Genomic DNA, 19,720 nt, shown 5'->3' on the forward strand with positions numbered 1-19,720 from the left:
GCTAAAAAAGATTTAGTAGATTCATCCCACTTAACTTTAGCACTAAACAGAGAACTGTACTTCAGTGCCTTTAAGTTATAGATTCCCATTATGTGCACAACACGATAAAGTTTGGATGCAGATAAAGGATGGCACAGAAGTTGGTGTGCTATACTCAACAGTTTTGGACACAAAATGCCCTCTTTATCACAGGTAAGTAATACTGACACATAAATATTTTTACTTGCTTTTTTCCTTGCTGGACTCTTTCCAAAGGTGATTCAAATTGCTAACCTAACAGTCAGACATTTCGTAGTTTTCTTTTTTTGGCCAGGTTAGGTTTCTGTTCAGTGATTTGAATGGTCCCAGTGCAGCATTAGAGATGTGTCAGAGCTTGTGCAAGAGGAGGAGGTAGGAGGAGAATCAGGAGTAAAGAGGTAAGGCAGTGTTATAGCTATGCGGTCAACTCATGCATAAAGTATAATTTCATCTAGATTTATGCTTTTAAGGAACATCCTTCTCTACCTGTGCTTCCCTGACTGTACAAAGACTCTAGGGCAACAAAGTCCAACTGTGGGATAAGAGATGCAGTTAGTTAGTTAGTGGGAAGAATCAAGACTACAACTTAGGGGGGTTTTTGGTGTGGTTTGGTTATCCTAGTTAGAGGGTCAAAAGTGTAAAGTTCAGCTGATTAAAAAGAGAACACAGACTACAAATAATAATGCTAAAAAAAATTAATCTGGATTTGAAATACTCTTTTTTAAAAAAAACCCCACCCTGTTTACTAGAATCTTATTAATGGGAGACTCCATTGTTCCTCCAAACAATGTTTTATGCTCTTCTGATGAATCTGGAAAAACAAATAATATCTTGCAAAACGTATAAAATATCTTATTCTAAAATCAACTGAAAAATTTGGCTGTACTAACTGTACTTGCTGTCTTGCATGAAGGGACTTACAAATGGCACCAGGATACTGCATACCCCAGTTCCTTCAGAGATGGGCACAGGGAAGGCTTTATTATGAACCTCTAAGAACATAATCTCAACATGATCCTGGATACTGATCATTCAAGATAATGCCATTGAGCTCCCTCTCAAATAGGAAAGTTTGCATTTATCTATATGAAGAAGACAAGAAATTTTATCCTACCAGCTGATTCTCAGTGATCTAAATGAAAAGCTGGATTAAAAAGTTTTCCATGTTCATTTAATAATTAATTCAGGAAAAAAGGAAGTAGCAGGACAAGAATATAGCTGAAAAAAATAAAAGCTTCCATTATTCTTCTTCATGGGTGGACACAAACTTCAAAGACTTTGTATAGTGACTAGTTTTCACTTTGATTTCCCACAGCAAAATATAATAATCATCATCAAATTAGATGTCTACATAATTTTAAATAATGAGCTATTTTATTACATTTTTCCTGTAATAAAAGAGCTCATGTAAGAGTCCTATATAAATTCTTTCAAGATTCAAAGTTTAACTTTTTTCTTCCAAAATTAAAATCTGTGAAAAGAGAAGTAAGATTAAACATGAATGTAAGTTCTTTTTTTAAAAAGTGTATAAAATGCTATAATTGCCTCCAAAGCAACATTACGAATCCAGCTGATATCACAAAAAGATAGAAATAAAAAACCCCAATCCCTCAAACTCTAACATTGCATTAAAAAGAGTTAATACATTCTGAGACCACACAGGCTGGAATACCTTAAGTCAAAACTGTACACTTATTGAAACATGTTGGAAGACAGCACTAACATTGTTCTGGCATTTTCCTTGTACTTTTAACATACCTAAACTTCATTTTATGTTAAATATGAATATCTTGGGTTTATCTATTCAAGAATTCTAATGTTCTACTTGCAAACATGAAGGCAACAAGATAATTCCTAACAAGACATGACAGCTTAGTATGTGCAATGACTAAACGAGACAGATAGTAACCATTTTACATGATAGCATGAACACAACACATAAACCCATAATTCATATTTTTTTTCCAATTGCATAAATCTGTATTTACAGGTTGCATATCACTTTTATTTAAAAACACACACCTTGTTTAAAAGCAGTTAACTCTTTACTAACTCAAGATAAGAAAATTTAACTTTTTTATTATGATGACAAAAAAATATAATTGAAGACTAACTCACTACAAACTAAGTTGCCCTATCCTGTACAAAGATTTCAAAGCATGAAATTTCAAAGCATTGCCTTTTAGAGAAATTCAAAGACTGTAAAACTAATGGAAGAAGTACGTATTAAAAGTAAAAAATAAAAGGCTGCACTAGGAATAAACAGAAATGACAGAATTTAAACATACACACACAAACAAAAAGCTATTTGTTATTTTCACACATTTTCTGGAAACAATTTTAGCTTATTTTTTGTTTCTTAGGTGTTATTTTTGTGCATAGTACTGGCATTTTGTAATTTTCTTCCCTCAAATATGAGACTTCTAGTGTTTATTTTTTAGTGTTTATATCCTTTTCTGCATAGGTGTCTTTAAAAACCATTATCACTGTTTGGCAAAACCAGTATGACTAATGTGGCCTATTTTTAACAGATGTAAAAAGAAATTTGAGAAAACAGTAATAATTTTGGAAATATTTGCTCAATTCAAACATTCAGGGTAAGAGGAACATCAAAGATAAAGTCTGTTTCAGACTCAAGTATTTACTTTCTTTTTTAATCAAGCCCTTCCTGATAATTTTGCACTGTTTGAAAATCTTAAGTGGTGAAATGACACAAAGAAGCAAACTGCTGCATATTAGGAAGAGATTACGACGGTACTTATAGGGACTAATGTTGTTTGGATGTAAACAATGTTGCACACCTTTGAGTTAGAACTTTTACAGCTTTCTTAGAAAACATTACTAAATTTTACCTTTCTTTATAATTTTCTACTGTTTGTAATTAGCTGCAATGCATGTCAATGACACTACTAAAATGAGGAACCCAAGGCGTAACTACTTTGAGAACATAACTATTTGGCAGCAGCCCTACTTGGGAGAAAAGGACTAGGAACAGGAAACTTTGAAAGAAATTAATTTGAAATCAGCCTGCTAAGAGCCTATCATAGAAAATCCACTACATTTTTACAGAATTATGTTTCCTCACAGTATTTTTCATATAATTAATACAAGAATATGATAAAGCATGAATAATAAGGCTTAGAAATTATCTAGAAATGTTTAAATCACAAAATGGTTTGGGCTGGAAGGGACCATCTAGTTCCAAGCCCCTGGCCATGGGCAAGGGGAGACCAGAATGCTCAAAGCCCCATCCAACCTGGCCATCACACTTCCAGGGATGGGGTATCCATAACCTCTCTGGGCAAACTGTTCCAGTCCTCACCACCCTCACAGAAATTAATTTCTTCCAGTAACTAATCTAAACCTCCTCTCAGTTTGAAACCATTCCCCCTTATCCTATCACTACATGCCCTTGTGAAAAATCTCTCTCCATCTTTCTTGCTGGCTTCTTTCAGGTACTGGAAGGCCACAATTAGGTCACCCTGAAACCTTCTCTTTCCCAGGCCAAACAATCCCAGTTCTCTCAGCCTTTCCTTATAGGAAAGCTGCTCCAGCCCTCTGATCATCTTGGTGTCCTTCCTCTGGACTTGTTCCAACAGGTCAATGTCCTTCCTATGCTGGGGACCCCAGAGCTGGATGCAGTGCTCCAGATGGGGTCTCACCAGGGTGCAATAGAGGGGCAGAATCCTCTTCCTCGCCCTGCTGGCCACGCTGCTTTTGATGCAGCACAGGACATGGTTGCCTTTCTGGGCTGCGAGCACACACTGCTGGCTCACGTCCAGCCTCTCATCCACCAGCAATCCCAAGTCCTTCTCAGCAGGGCTGCTCTCAATCTGTTCATCCTCCCCAGACTGTACTGATAGCAGGGGTTGTCCCAATCCAGCAGCAGCACCTTGCACTTGCTCTTGTTAAACCCCATGAGATTCCCATGGGTCCACTTGTTTGTCCAGGTCCCTCTGGATGGCATCCCATCCTTCAGGTGTGTCAGTTGCACCCCTCAGCTTAGTGCTGAGGGTGCACTTGATCTGTCTCTGTCATTAATGAAAATACTAAATAATAACACTGGTCCCATTACAGACTCCTTGAGGAACACCACTTGTCACTGATGTCCATCAGGACTTCGAGCTGTTGACCACTGTCCTCTGGATGCGACCTTCCAACCAATTCCTTACCCACTTAACAGTCCACCCATCAAATCCATCTCTCATTAGTTTAGAGAGAAGGATGTTGTGGGGGACCATGTCAAAGGCCTTGTCCACTGATGTGGTCACTCCATCACAGAAGGGCACTAGGTTGGTCAGGCAGGACTTGCCCTTGGTGAAGCCATGCTGGCTGTCTCAAATCACCTCCCTGTCCTCCACATGCCTTAGCAGAGCTTCTAGGAGGATCTGTTCCAAGATTTTCCCAGGGACGGGGTGAGGCTGACAGTTCAGTAGTTCCCAGGGTCCTCCTGTCTACCCTTTTTAAAGATGGGTACAATCTTTCCCTTTTTCCAGTCGCAGTTACATTAATAGAGACCAGTGCATTTCACATAAGCAAAGAAACAACAAAACCCCCTCCAAAAACCCAAATGAAAAAATCCAACCCAAATCCAACCCAAGCCAAACATCTGCCTTTGTTTCAGCCTTGAATTTAATATTTAAATATACATGTGGATACAGACATCAGAAATAACAGCTATTGAATGATAAATTCTGATGCACCTGCAGGTGTTCCTGCCAGGTCAATGACACCTGCAGTTTGGAGAAGTATGTTCAATTATTCTCTTCTGAAACTTGACTATTTTAATCTCTTATGCATGGAACTTCACATGTACTTCAATCAATTTGGAGAGTTAATGGCAAAAACTGTTCTATGAGGAAATTGTATCAGCCAAACATGCAGTGCAATTCAGAAAAGAAATGACATGATTTAAGAACTTGCTTTCTTTTTACTTTTAGGTGATTGTTTCGCATTTGAGTTCTGCACTCAAGGAACAGAATTAGAACAGTCTTCATTTAAGTTGAGACTCAGACTCAGCTGTCAGTAAAATTATTTTGTTTTGGTGCTAAGAAAAAGTAGTTTTTTAAGTGGTCAGGAGAGACAAACTGGTTTGGACCAATTGATGACATGAGTTTTGGTTTACTGAATGGAATGTGGGGAATAGCATGAAAAGTAGATGATGGAGAACAATTTTGGAAGTGCAGTGAGAGGACTTCAAGAGGTGCATGGATAGTCAGTTTTCTATGAAAATAATGTAATAGAATGAGTGCTAATGCAATCTCTGGGGAGTTGTAGATTCCTTGAAAGGAATCTCCTTATCTCCTCTCTTACCATGTCAGGTAAGTACATAAAAAATTATCCTGACTCTTATCTGAATGAAACCTGTGTAACTACTGTCCTGTTTCCTCTCCCCAACCCCTGTTTTGGACTTGAAAAGAAATTCAAATTAATGTATTGGAAATGAATTGCACAATGTTTTGGTCCGGGTTTTGGTTGCAAGGATCGGGGAGCACAAAGAGATCCTAGGGCATATTGTGGCACATACAGGCCTTGCAGATTACAAGTGTATCAATTTCATCATCTTTATCTTGAAAATTCTAAACATGTTGCAATGCATGTCTGTTGGATACAAAAGAAAAAAAAGGACAGAGACTAAATCATCAGAGAGAATTTAGCAACTGAGAGTACAACTGAGACCCTCTCCAGTACCTGAAAGACACAATCACCTGTGTTTCTCAAAATGACACAGACAAAAAAACCCCAAAAATCAAACCAAAGGAAAACGATTTTTTTCTCCATGGTTTAAGGCCCAGGAGAGAAGAAGTGCACTTATGGTAGTAATGCTAAAAGATGAAGATTACCTCACGGTCATTTAGAAGTCTCTCCAAATCTGCTGCCATTTGATTCTTGACACGCAGCAAAGCTGTCTTTTCTTTATTTAAAAGACTGGTAAAAAGAGGATAGGAAATGCAGTAATAGCAACAGATAATCTCTTTTAATCTCGTATTCTGGCTGAAACATGCATTTTCTAAAGCTAAATACTGGCAACAATAAAAGTCTGCTTGAGCAATTGTACCTAATGATCCTTTTCTATATTCAAGCACTGAAATTTTTATAAATGGGCCTGAATGTACTGATACACACAAAATCTTATTTTAGTCAAACAGAAAAACTATTCAAAGCCTTCATAAAATGTTTTGGTTTTGTTTTGTTTTTTTCTCTGAAGGGTAATTTAATTATCAGAATATTCTATAATTATCTCTTGGTTTCTTCCAGGGAAAATGATCTTATTTTATAAGCAAAGTAAGGCTCCTTATATCTACACTTCTATATCAAAATGTGGATTTCTTTGTTGTATTCATCACTAGTAGCAACACACACTGTTCTCAGTATCACCTCTTTTTATACTACTGTATTTAGAATTCTGAAAATAGCAAATTGAAGGAAGAATAACATCCAGCTCTCCCTCTTTTAGCTGTGTAGTTTCTGTGAAAATTGTAAATGTATTTTTATTATTTTTTATTCCAGGATAATGCATGGGATCAAATTTGTCCTATGAACCAAGTAAGAAAACTGTTTTAGCATGAAGGCATGCTTTATTAGCACAATGTCAAGTTTAAGTCTAATTGTTCTTTTGTTTTGTAGTTATGGAATATGAACATTTGAACTGTTTAGCATACATATCGTGATTCCAGGTAGCAGTTCTATTATAATTAAATGTATTTTCACACTTAGCCCCAACTTGAGTTTCTAACAATAAACTTCAGACTAATGCATGCATACATATAATCTAGTTTGTTAAAATAGCCACAGAGATTTTCTTGGAAGACCAATGTTATATATGCCATGAGCATGACTTAAATAAACAGGCTGTGCAATATAAACTGTAACATGAATCAAGAACTATGAAAAATGCAATTCTGCATATGGAGTGCAAATATGTAATACTGAATACAGGTCAGGAGTTCAAAAGCAAATGTATTAAAATTTTATAAATGGAATGGAGTAATTACATATGTTGTAAACACAGATTATTTAATATTTCCAGTATTTGATCCAGAAATGATCAACAAAATAAATCAATCTTTAATTGGCCATGTATCATCCGCTTGTTTCAAATAAGGAACATCCTCCTTTGCCCCAGAGATTTTCTGGCTGTTCCTTGCAAGCCCTGTGTTGTAAATTATGAGTGTCAATTCCTTCTAGGCATTCATTAATTCTCAGAAAAAGAATGTATGCTTTTGCCAAATTGCTAAGCTGTTTCAGTTATTTAAAAGGAAAGCAGTAACATTTATGAAAAGCTATAAAGATATTTTAATATTTTCAAATTTTTTTTTTCTGTCACATTTGTAATCATGACAAAATTGCTGTACTGCTTTTTTCCTGGGTTCATGTGTTGTAATTATTGGTATGTCACTTTGTTGTGGATTTCTGTATTTCCTAAGAACATAAACTAATCCTTCAAGAGGCTGGCAAACTTATTAGAGAAGCAATAATAAAAGTTTCTCAATCACTTAGGTAGTACACTGAATAAGCATAAACATCACTGTTTATGACTTAACCAGAAGTTCATGTTCAGGTTCAATTTCATCTACAGAACAGAACCTATTCTACTTATACCTTCTGAAACTATATGACATGACTGATCCATGTGAAGCAGTTCTAAATTTCTTTGTTTATAGTCAAATATAGGACATAGACTCTATAACATTTAGTAGCACTTGATGTGTTTTCTGTCATACATACTAATATAGAATTCCCAAAGGATGTGCAGACTTTAGATTTAGTAGTTTTGCAATACTTATGCTTTTTCATCATTGCAGATAGAAGGGAATAAATCCTGTACTTCTGAAAGAATACTGCTAGAGAGGCATATATACATGTAACAGAGCAAGAAAGCAGCTACCAGACAGAATGATAATATATTCACACCTGTAATGACTATGTAAAGCAGAGATACCTTCAAAAGTTCTGTTTTTCGGAAGAAGACTGACCATTTCAGTCACTGTTTTAAAAATGTTCTGAACCAGCGTCTTGGACATCAGCAAAGAGGTTCTAGCTTTAAACTACCTTACACTTTCATCAAAGAGTAGTTTAACCTGATCCAGTTTTAACTGACAGTGCAACAAATCAGAGAGCAGCTTTACAATTACTTTCAGATGACCTAAGTGAACACTGTTGCTGAAAGATAATCCTTCCCTTACCACATTCTGGTAACCTGCTCTTCATGTTGGTACTGCGAAATTTGTGACTATGTTAAGTAGGCCCTTTCACCGATCTGGATGGAAGTTAAAGTCTTTTTAAAGGCTATTTTTCACGTGGATCACCAAAACAACTGGATTTACCATGTACAGTGGAGACCCACAGCTGAAGGCAAGGATGAGAGTGCTCCATTTGGTGATGGAGGGCCTTAACTGCCTTGCTGTGATTCTGAAACCACAATCTATGAGTCTAGACAAACCAGCTTCTCACACTGCAGCTCAGGAGTTATAACTTTGATCTGAAGAGACAGGATCTTCTTGACTGAGCGTAGACCACGCTGTGTTCCACGGTCCTGGTCACTGATTGCCTCACTCTGCATGTGGAGAAGGTGCCCTTTGTGAGATGTGGGGCTATAACTGTAGCCCCAAAAGTACAGGTTGGAGCACCAACTGAAAAGCAGTGCAGCTCCTGCTTTTTCTATGTGCTTTTCTAGAAGAAACTGAAATGTCTGGGAGAATATTCAGTTTCATTCCATCATGCTTTTAAAGCTTAACCAGGTATGAATCCAGGTACCAGGAATGCAGGACTTACCACAAAATACTTGTCATATACATACACATTGCTCATAGCAACCACTGGCTTGTTTTGTTTTCTTCACTCAGGATCTAAAGCCAAAGTAGCTTGGATTTTACAAGTAAGACATTTTTAGGTTACATAATTTTTCTAGAGAATGGATACTAACATTTCCCAGTTTCAGACTACCCTTTTCAATTTGGGCAATTAAATCATGTTAATGCTTAAGTTTAAATATACTAGCTACTATCCTGTTCAGAAGCTTCTATTATTAGATATTCTGAATACTGACCAGACTAAATAAACATGGTTTAATACATCACTGGGTTTTATTATTACTTCTATTCAGTTTGAAAAAAAAGCAGGTTTCTTTTTCACTGAACTGTGTACTCCAAATGCTGTAAGAAATAAGGATTGTGCCTTTCTGTTCATTTCCGCTTACAGCATGAAGTTGAATAGCCCAATCTTGAATTATTTTTTTGCATTTTATATTCAGATACAAATATTACCATTGAAAAAAATCAAACACAAATAGTATATGTGAAGGTTTTGTACATGAAATGGAATATATAATATAGCCATATAGTGAAGCTACCCCTTCTCTGCCAATTACAGATGAATAGTTCGGAGCAGATGGTTAATTATTAATCTAAGTCAAATTTTGTTTTTAAGTCACATAGTTAGAAAGAGAGGTATAAAAATGACCACATCTCAGATTTTAAAATGGATTTAGGAGAGTATTGCTTAATGATTTTAATTGGAATGCTTCAGGAGGGTTAAAAAAATTTATTAAAAAAAATATCCATGAAGTGTCCAAATTGAAACTACTTTTTCAAATTGAAAAAAAAAAATCCAAACAACTTTTTAAAAGTAGTATTACAGGTCAGAAAATGTAGAGAAAAATATGTATTTCTATAAATGTTGCTTGGACCAGTTCTCAGGTAAACTGAAGTAGCATTGGAATAAATGATACATATTTCACAGAATGGTAATATTCTCATAAAAAGCTCATTGCCACTCTGTGATGGGAAAAACTTATCTAACACTGTATGCCAAGTTTTATGTTTGGATGGCAATTAGAGAACCCAAAATGTTTACGTAAGGAACATTTCAGTACAAAGCTTCTTAGTGAGTGAAATCCTTATGTGTCTTCTAGATTTGCCACACAGTTAAGGCTTTTGAGGAGTGCTTTTGGGTAAGTGAACCTCTTTTAAAACCAGCCACTGGTACTGAGAAATTTGAGTAAGTAACTACATTTAAAATAAATATCCTCTCTTTATGAGTGAAGTCCTGTTTAATGTCTCCAGTTATTTATAAACCTAGATGTTTTTAGCAGAAAATTATGTACTAAAACTACAATTATTCACTATACACATAAGAATGAAATTCAGAGATTTGTTTTCCCACAGCATGACAGTTACAAGCATTTCTTTTCAAAAGGAATGCTAAATGTGTTATTTTTGTTTCTGACTAAAGAACTGTATGCTAGAGAGATTTCTTCATAGTAGCAAGGAGTCATCCTCACACATAGCACTACTCTTATTAACCAGTGCTATTTACTTTTGTTAATGAGAGTGCTATGTGGTTTAACATAATAAGAAGTTACTTAACAGAATATTTTGAGACATGTGGACCACCTATAAATTTACCCTGCAGATGCTCTGTCACTCAGTACCAGAGGTTTTGTATCTGAAACATATATGCAGGTGCATTGGCTCAGTGCACAACTGTTCTGCTTCCAGAGCCATCAAGTTCTCTTCAAAGCCAAGTGCCAGCACAGCCCATGGCCTGTCTGGGAGAATTCTAAGCGTATGGGAATGAGAGTGGTAGTGAACATTAGGTGTGGGCAACACCTAACAGAGCATCCATTACCCCTAAACAACCTCTCCTTTTGTCTTTGAGTGGTAATACACTTGTGTCTTCACACAGAACCTAAGCAGTGACATCACCACACCTTTAATAACCTGGCAATGGGTCCCTAAGTTGTTCATGCAAATAACTAACAGCTATGACAGGTGCTCAGCTAAGCACTTACCCCAACCACAACAGCTCTTGCAGCTCCTAGTGAAGGTACGGCTAAAGACCCACAGAGCTGTGGGAAAGATGTCCAGAACAGACACACTTCTCAGCAAGCCACTAAAGTATCTCCAGTTCTGGTATAGTACTTTAAGAGATTAATTCTGTCTGGTAAGTATTTTGACTACTCCTTTCCTTTCAGTGAGAAACTGGATGGGGCTTTGGGCAACCTGGTCTAAGTGGAAGGTGTCCTTACCCATGGCAGAGGGGTGGAACTAGATGATCTTCAGAGGTCCCTTCCAATCCACACCATTCTGTGATTCAGTTTGACAGCTATTGACACAAGCAATCTTGTGCATTATTTGGACAGTCCTTCCAAGTGAGGAAGACATTTTGATACGGAGGGTCTCAAAGACAGCCTTAGCTCTAGAGGTAATGACACTTAACGATGAAGGCATGTAAGCTCCTCCAGTGGAAGTGAACTTTGAAGACCATGTTGAAAGGAAACTTAGATGGATCTGCAGGACTTCTCAAAAATATTATATCAAAATGGTCTGCCTGAATCTGTCCCATTCCTGTTGTAGAAATAACTGCTGTCAGAAATGACACTTTAATAGAATTATGAGGGTGGAGAATCCTGAACACACCTGTTGTCTGTAAAGGGACCACATTATAAGTGACTTTAGGTCATTTTGTGAAAAATTGGTAAAGATATGGCCCAAGAACATCCAAAATGAGATTTCAGTCAGAGATAGCCTTCCTCATAATTGCCTTCCTCTTGAGCTGATTTCAACAGGACGGTCCATTCCATCATAGAATCAAGCTCACATCCAGTAGCAACGAACAAACTTCTCAAAAGACACGGAAATACAAATTATTGCAGGTTGCTGCAAAACATTTATAAGGTTGCAAGAAAGTACTGACTCATCATCCTTGGAAATCTGCTGGAACCTAATCACCCTAGGAGTATGTTCTAAAAAGATTATTGGCCGTGATCACTGTGTACAGAAGCCAATTATGGATTAAGACTAAAAAAGTAAATTCACTTGTAAATTAGTCCTTGCTGATCCCTCCACACTCAAGTGACACGTAATAGAGAACACTGGCACTGATAACACAGTTATGACTCCTCTGCTTAGGGAATCCATGATTTACATAATGCAGAACCGTCTTTCTTGATGAGCAGATGACATAAAAACACAACACGAAAAGAACATTCCTCCACCACAGATTCTGCACACAAAAAGGAAGGCAAATCACGATCAAGCATAGGGTAGCTGTAAGGGTAAAACTAAGTATTTGGTCTTCATTATGAGGGTGCAGGCATATTGATATAACATTGATTTATCTAGAGTCTGGTACTCATATATAAGATTTAAAAAAATATATTAAAAAACATCACTAGTATTTTTAAAAATCAGTCTGAAAACAAGAATTCAAACACTTTTCCTGTTAGCTGGTACTTGTGAAATTGCTTTTTAGAAATACAACTAATGCATTTATTGTATTTAAAACAAAACCCATACTTTGTGTAACTGTAGCACAAATTAAACCTCAACTTAGAAAGGCTTCTGCAGAATTGCAGTATTAACTATTAATTATAGGTAATGGTTGAAAGAACAATTTTTTTTAAATGGTCTTACAAATATTAAAATTTTCCCTCAGCTCTGAGATACAGAGAAACCAGGCTTCATAAACCATGTTTAGTGTTTTCACTAATGCTTTTCTAATAACACCAACATTATCTGCAGAATTTAGGGCTCTCCTTGAGGAGCATTAATTCTCTGAACTCATCCTCTCAAAAATATTCCACACACAAAGCAACAAAATGCTGTTTAATAAACTAAGAGGGTTAGGAATAGTGGGCTAAATCTTTTGATCCAGCACAGCTTCACTTGGCATATATTTGCTAGGGATTATCATTAATTTACTTAAATCCCATTCTGATTCAGTTCTGGAATAGCTGGGAGTTAGACTTGGCCATAAAGTAATCTGAAATCACCTAAGGGATATTTTAATTTAAAACTGTCATCAGTTTCCAATCTGCAATCCATCAGATACCAAAAGGTTATCCTCATGACAAAAGATTGCTTGAATGTAATGGTTCCCTGGTTAGAAATCTCTTCCTTTAACATTCCTCTCACTTATGGGAAAGTAAAGGACCAACATTACCAATTTATACCAGATTCTGATTTCTCTTGTGTGCCGGGGAATACCATCAATTTAGGACCTTTGTTTTAAATGTGGAGTTATGAATAGCAAAATTAGGGACTACAAATTGTACCAAAAGCCCTGAGACATTAGACTGTTTCCAAGAATTTCACTGGCCTACGAAACAAGGCAAACTAGGGGAATAATAGCTGTTTTTAGTTTACAAGGAATATTGGAAACTAGAGGAGAAAAACTTCTTACCAAAATATTTGATGTACAAAGTGTTACTTTTTTTGCTACAATATTTTTTTGTCAGACCACACTTTCCTTTACAGGAACAGAGACTAGTGGTGAGCACACCCCAGCTCCCCACAGTAGAATACTGCTGGTATGTTTACCATGAATGGTCACACTGTGGGGAAGATCCATTTTCTTCCTTAACCTGAGGTACTTTAAGACGAAAAAAGTCCCCTTTACAGTTAATGGAGAGTAACAGGCATCTCTAGGAAATGACTCACTCCATCCAAAATCTGAATTGCTTTTTGGAGATGTCACTTCCACCAAGGAAAGTTGACCTCAATCCCTAATTTAGGTACCTTAATTTGTAGGCTAAATTTAAGACGAATACCTGGGCATTGAGATTATTTGCAATGAGCCATTGCAAACTCCAGAAAATCAATGTTAATAATGCATTCAAGTTCTTACATATTTTAAAGCATGAAACATACACTTTCAGAAATGACCTCATCTATTTACTTCCTTTCTTTTCTAACTTTTGAGAGACTTTTGGACTACTATGTGATTAATGAAAGACATTTTCCTATTACCATCATCTAAAACTGTATGATGCTGGGAAGTTGGTCAGTGGTCAGAAAGTTCTGACAGACAAATATAACAGCAAATCAGAGAGCCTCCACTAGAGAATAAGCTCTACTTATGCCTAAAATAACCTTTGCTGGTGGACTAGTCTATTATTTTTCTCTGATTATATTTCTTTATTTTTTACTTTTGTACATCTGGTGTGTCGTTCTTTCCTTTTACTCTCCTGAATTTTCCTCTGCTTCATGGGAGCTCTTCTCAACTCCAAATTCACTTTAAACCTGACTGTCATAGCTGCTTTTCCAAATGTAAAGCCCCTTTTTCTGACATTATGAGTGAAATCACAGATACTAGAGTTCCAGCATAAAGACTGGAGTTCATCAATGATGAAGTGTTAACATCTCCCACTTTGTGGCCAATTGCAACATTTTTTCTTAATGATAAACACATGAGTAATTTCACTTTCAGTTCAAGAGAAAGTGAAAAAAGAAATAGTGATTTTAATTACCTGACATCTTTTTCAAGTTGTGTAATATGTTCTTTCTGTAGACTTATTTGAGAATCTCTCTGTTGCACAGTTTCAATGAGATATTTGTACGGCTGTTGTGCTTGGTTCAACAAAGAATTTGCTCTGTCAAGCTGCCAAAAAAAAAGGTATTACTACTAAAGATTTTATTATTTATAAAGCACAATTACTTGATTATTATTGAATTACTATTAGATATTATTGATTTTTACCAGTTGCATAATAATATACATCCCAAACAAAAAAAAAGGGGAAACAAACCACCTTTAAATTAATAAGTAGTATATTATCCTCCCAATTTTCTGTTCTAATTATATGTTATTTTCACTGCAATCATGCTACTCTCTACACTTCCCTAATCTACATTTTCAAGAGTTTTAATGTAACAGCTTCCATTGATTAAAAAAAAATAAGTAGAGTCAATACCTCTGTTTGTGGTGTTATTGACTGATGACTTTTTAAAAACAGTATACTATTACAGTGGAATTTTCAGCTCAGAAATTGAATCTAGATAAAAATACAGTCCAAATGGAAAAAAAAAATCCCTTATTTCTAATCCGTTACTCTATATGAACAGCAAAATCCAACAAGATGCTTAAAAAGACTAGTATAAAGTAACTGTCATTCCCATAAGTAGGAAGTAAACCTTTCTAGCCTTGTTCCCTGAACAAATTAGGATCACTAGGTTTAAAAATCTTGCATGATATGGTCTGCATCTTGAGCAATATAACAAGATCATTCACTAAATTACGTACAGAATTAAGATCATACAACAAGTAGTTTCAGCAGCTGGAGTACACATAAGTCACGAAAAAATACAATGTCACGGTGAAGGATCCAAAAAAGGCATTCAGTGGCAAACCCACTACTCAGCTAACTAATTTCTTCATTCAGAGTACCATTTTTTCTGTATACAGACTTGCTAGTTGCTTTTTAAGTTACCCAAAGACCATATTAGCCTTCTAGACAAAAGGGACTCTATCTATCAGTTGTGGCACTGCTGTTCAAATCTCTGCAAAGTGAATTAATTCCAAAATTTAGATTGGACTCTAGATGTTGTACTTACAGATCACTACTTTGCAGAAGCTGATTTATACAGGCTTCCACTTAAACTGAGAGTAACAAAGTGAGTTGCAGAGGCAATAAATGGATTATCACTAGCTGAGGATCTTTCTTGGATCAGGTCATGAGAATTCCTTTATTCTCTTTGTCCTCGGCATGGTCAACAAACCTTCTGTAGTAGAAAGAAATTCTCAATACCTACTTTAACACTGCAGGTCACTGCTACACAAAGCATCAGAAACAGGACTTTAAGGAAAAATTCTTTTCTAATGCTGTCAAAAGAGATAGGATCCTGCAGTTAAGTGAAACCTGACAAACTATAATAGGACTAACAGAAGACTGACAAGTTTTTCTTCAGTACTTGAGCTTTTCCATAGGGTTCCAACTTTCAAGTACAGTATATCAGACTTCCTTAAAATAAATGAAATTATGGAGAAGTCAGTATTTTCTTCTTGGTAATGCTGAACCTTCCCAGAGGATCAATATGATTTCTTTCTGTAAAGCTCAACAGCAATTGTTTCAAGGACAGACCAAAAGAAGAGTCTTAGAGCATCCATTTTAGTTATTGAATTATTTTTCTTTTCCACCCTCCTTAAAAAAGCTAACAAAATCCAGTTGTATCTTAAATACTGCACCGAAATAGCAGTATTTAATGCAAATTCAAAACTAAGAGCTGATATAATCACTTTTGCCTCAACTTTTTATCCATTTTCTAGATTTCTTCTAAATGACTGAACAAACTGTCAATCAAAAGAATAATAACGGGCTCCCTAAGCATGCTGTAGTTTACAGGACCTCTCTTTTGTTCTTAAAAAAAAATAAAAATCAAGAAAGTTACAACAGCTTGGAGTAAAAATCTATCTTGGCTCAGGGAATGATTTAAAGACAGCAACACAAGTTTAAGAACTTTAACTATATAAAAAAAGATAACAGATAGCAATCAGCATAAAATATGAAATGCAGGAAATTTACCACAGGAGCTACAACTTCAAGGGGGAAGTTGATACCAGCAGACAAAAAATGGGAGCAAATAAATTCTAGAAACAGTACAACCCAATATGGCAGAGATACAGTAAAACTGTATATAATGCTGATGAAAACACAGAAGTTTTCAATAAAATTTTTGCCATCTGTTTGAAAACAAGTCAGATGATCAGTTTGTGTAACATGAGAACAATGGACTACTTTCCACTCCACTATGTTCACAAGCGTAAACTCCTCGTGCACATACTGAAGGTGGCAAGCAGTATGGCATAAGTAATTATTATCAAACAAATTACCTACAATCATATGCAAAATTAAAAAAAGGAAGAAATAAATCTGCTGAAGTGTTCAGTCCTGTATGCTAGATGTGAGTTTAACTGAAAGCAGGTCTTAAAAGATTTTATTTACACATAAGAGTTTGATGTTAGTAGACTGTGCACTAGCTATCTGCAAAACATTTAACTTCGTACTGGATTACATTCAGATCTAAACTATAAAATTAAATGATAAAAATCAAGAATTTAATGGCAGAATAAAAATGAGGTGAAGATGTTCTAGTGGAATTTTGCCAGAATTTGAACTAAGGTCACTGGTACTCAATCTTTCATCAGTGATCTAGAAGCAAATATAAAACTAATGTGGGTAAGAAACATATTGAAGTGAAAACCAGAAAGATTAAAGATTAAAGATAAAGAACAGTGATAGGGAAGAATACCAAGCAATAGATTCACCAATTTCCTGATGTCTGCAAGTAAAGATTTGAAAGAATATGTTTCAGTCAAATACAAATTACTATGATATACTTAAGAAGAATACATAACAAATTATAGTATGGGTTAAAAAAAAAAGACTTCACTGTTCATGTATCTTTCATTAAAATACTATATATAATCATATATATACATATGACGTACATAAAATTCATAATTTAAAAAGATGTAGAAAATTCAAATATTTGCCCAGTGGAGTACTTGGGTGTAGTAATCCTAGTTTATAACTACCATGGCTTTAAAAATCAAACTGTTAAATCACATTCCTGAAATTGTAAGCTTAGAAATTCCATAGTGGCAATATATAATAGAAAACATAGTTGTTCTTTGGTTCCTAAGGAAAAGTTAAAAGACAGTCTTAAAAATACTTCATAAAATTAGTTTGTCCTAATTCTGGGACATTTCAAGCTAAGTTTTGTTTAGTGTTTGTTCTCCAAGCCGAACTAATATGTAATTTCAGGTATTATATATAGAATTTTAAAAGACCATTAAATTAAATTCATTGTAACAAAGACTCAAAAACGGAAAAATTGTAGAAAAGGATTTACAGAAATGTCTTCGAAAGTGATTTAAGAGAAAAGCTGTATAAAAAGTAACAATGTATTCATTGAACAATTAAGCACCAAACAGAATAAACTAGTCTGGCTAGCTGGTCTTCTGTTCAGAAATCAAAATGCTCTCTGTCTGCCTCACATTCTTGTTTAGTCTCTAAAATAATCCCTCTTTCAATATTAGTTTCAAAATACAATAAAAACTTTGAAAACTTTTAGCATAGAGCTTTGGTTAATTATGAGGCCATTTTTTTACATCAAATAGATAATAAACATTTCATTTTATGAACAGTTGTTCTGCAATGTTTAGAGTTTCTACTGATTTGAATTTTTGTGTAGCAGTAATTTACCTCTTGTGAAATCTGTGTTACTTGTTCCTTCTGATGTTCCAGATCTTTTACAAGCAATGAGTTTTGCTTTTCCAGTTGCAGTAATCTTCTTGCCAAGTGAACACTGTACCAATAAAAATCAAGCTCAAGTTGAACTTTTCCCAACTTAGGCCTATTTTCCAAAATAGGTAAAAGAAATTCTCACATCATATTGCAGAACTTGATTGCCTTAATTTCTCACCAATGCTTAAATACTAATACATATCAACTACATAGTTAAACATGCTGCATGGTCAAATTTAGAAAAACAATGAAAATATTACAAAATTTAAAAGCACTGAAATAGCATCCCCACAGTTATGCCAATTGTAGTATTTTATACAAAGTAATTACCTATATAATTTTCCAGTACTATACAGTTGCAGCAATACTGTCAAAATGCTTCATCTAATTATGAGTATTTACTTTTTAGCAACTTTATAGAATCACTATAACAGGCTTCTCCTTAAATAACAGTTAAAAAAAACACACATCAATATACATTTCATAGCGGAACACTGAAAAATGTAGTATTTTATCATTTTCAAAACAGAAGCAAAATTGTTTTGTCTGACATTTAATATGCTAAATAATTAAACGTTATTGCCACTTTTTTAAAATAAACTCTTACATACAGCCGCAAATTACCTTGAAGAGAAAGGATTATTGGGACACTTAACAACCTAGTTAAAAATAAGATCCTCAATCTCTTGCACACTTCACGTCCAAAATCAAGAGTTTATCATCAATTTAACAGCACAGATCCATAGGCAGATTCAATATGCAATTGCAGAGCCTACTTCCAGACATCTAACCTAGTCTTACAAACTATTATTAATCACAGTATCACAGAAGGACATGGAAGGGACCACAGTGGGTCATTTGGTCCAACCTCCCCGCTCAAGCAGGGTCATCCCAGAGCACATTGCACAGGATTGCATTCAGAGGGTTCTTGAATAACTCCACAACCAGTTCTTGACAATAATACGGAATCTATGAGAGGATAACTGGTCTAAAGCAGACTGATAGGGAGATTATATTTACCCTTAAGCTGAGGCTTACACTGTGTAAAGCTAGTTGAGTGTACAAAGTTTCTCTGAAAATTTGACCAGTCATAACTTCCACCTCCTCCTCAGTAAAATGGAATACACCTTTAGATTTGGAAGAAGCCTTAGTATTTTTCATCTGTGTTATAAACCTACCCTTTCATGTAGAAATCTTTTACTTTTGCCTATTGTGAGAAGAACTACCTGCAATTTTCAATAGCTTTTACCATGAGGTTGGTTCTCTCAGTTCCTCCTACAAGGAGTATTAGGCTGTGTAAACAGTAACTGAGAAAAACAGAAGTTAATTCTCCTAACTAGTTATTTAGATTTTTGTTTAGGAGATATGAGATATGTGTGAAGATCTCATCTAGCACAAAAGAGAAATGAACCACTTCTTTGACTAGTAGCTATTAGAGTGTAAGGGAAAACTTGGATACCTTCCCATGGCAACTTTAGGAATGCAGCTCATCTTAATTTTCCCAGCTACAACTATTCAGTGAACTTGACCTGAATTTGCAAGTATTTAAGGATAACACAAATACACCTTTCAAGCATACTCATTGATACATTTTTGACTAGTTTTAATTTAAAGCAAAGGCATAAAGGGACTCATCTGCAAAGACATCTTATTCTGGAAACCTTTTATTATAAC

General features: G+C 35.3%; 1 protein-coding gene across 6 annotated transcripts in view; it reads right to left on the reverse strand.

Moving 5' to 3' along the window:
- Window positions 1-19,720, reverse strand: part of PIBF1 (progesterone immunomodulatory binding factor 1) — a 112,198-nt gene that overhangs the window by 16,136 nt on the left and 76,342 nt on the right. For 5 of the 6 annotated variants that reach the window (XM_017828613.1, XM_017828612.1, XM_017828616.1 and 2 more), the window contains 3 exons: window positions 18,005-18,107; window positions 14,270-14,400; window positions 5,862-5,946 (listed from right to left, as the gene is read on the reverse strand). In XM_017828613.1, the coding sequence (XP_017684102.1) occupies window positions 5,862-5,946; window positions 14,270-14,400; window positions 18,005-18,107 (319 nt within the window). The remainder of the gene's footprint in view (window positions 1-5,861; window positions 5,947-14,269; window positions 14,401-18,004; window positions 18,108-19,720) is intronic. The other variant, XM_017828617.1, reaches the window with a different exon arrangement.

Source organism: Lepidothrix coronata, unplaced genomic scaffold, assembly GCF_001604755.1.
Source record: "Lepidothrix coronata isolate B3197 unplaced genomic scaffold, Lepidothrix_coronata-1.0 Scaffold150, whole genome shotgun sequence".
Lineage (NCBI taxonomy): Eukaryota > Metazoa > Chordata > Aves > Passeriformes > Pipridae > Lepidothrix > Lepidothrix coronata.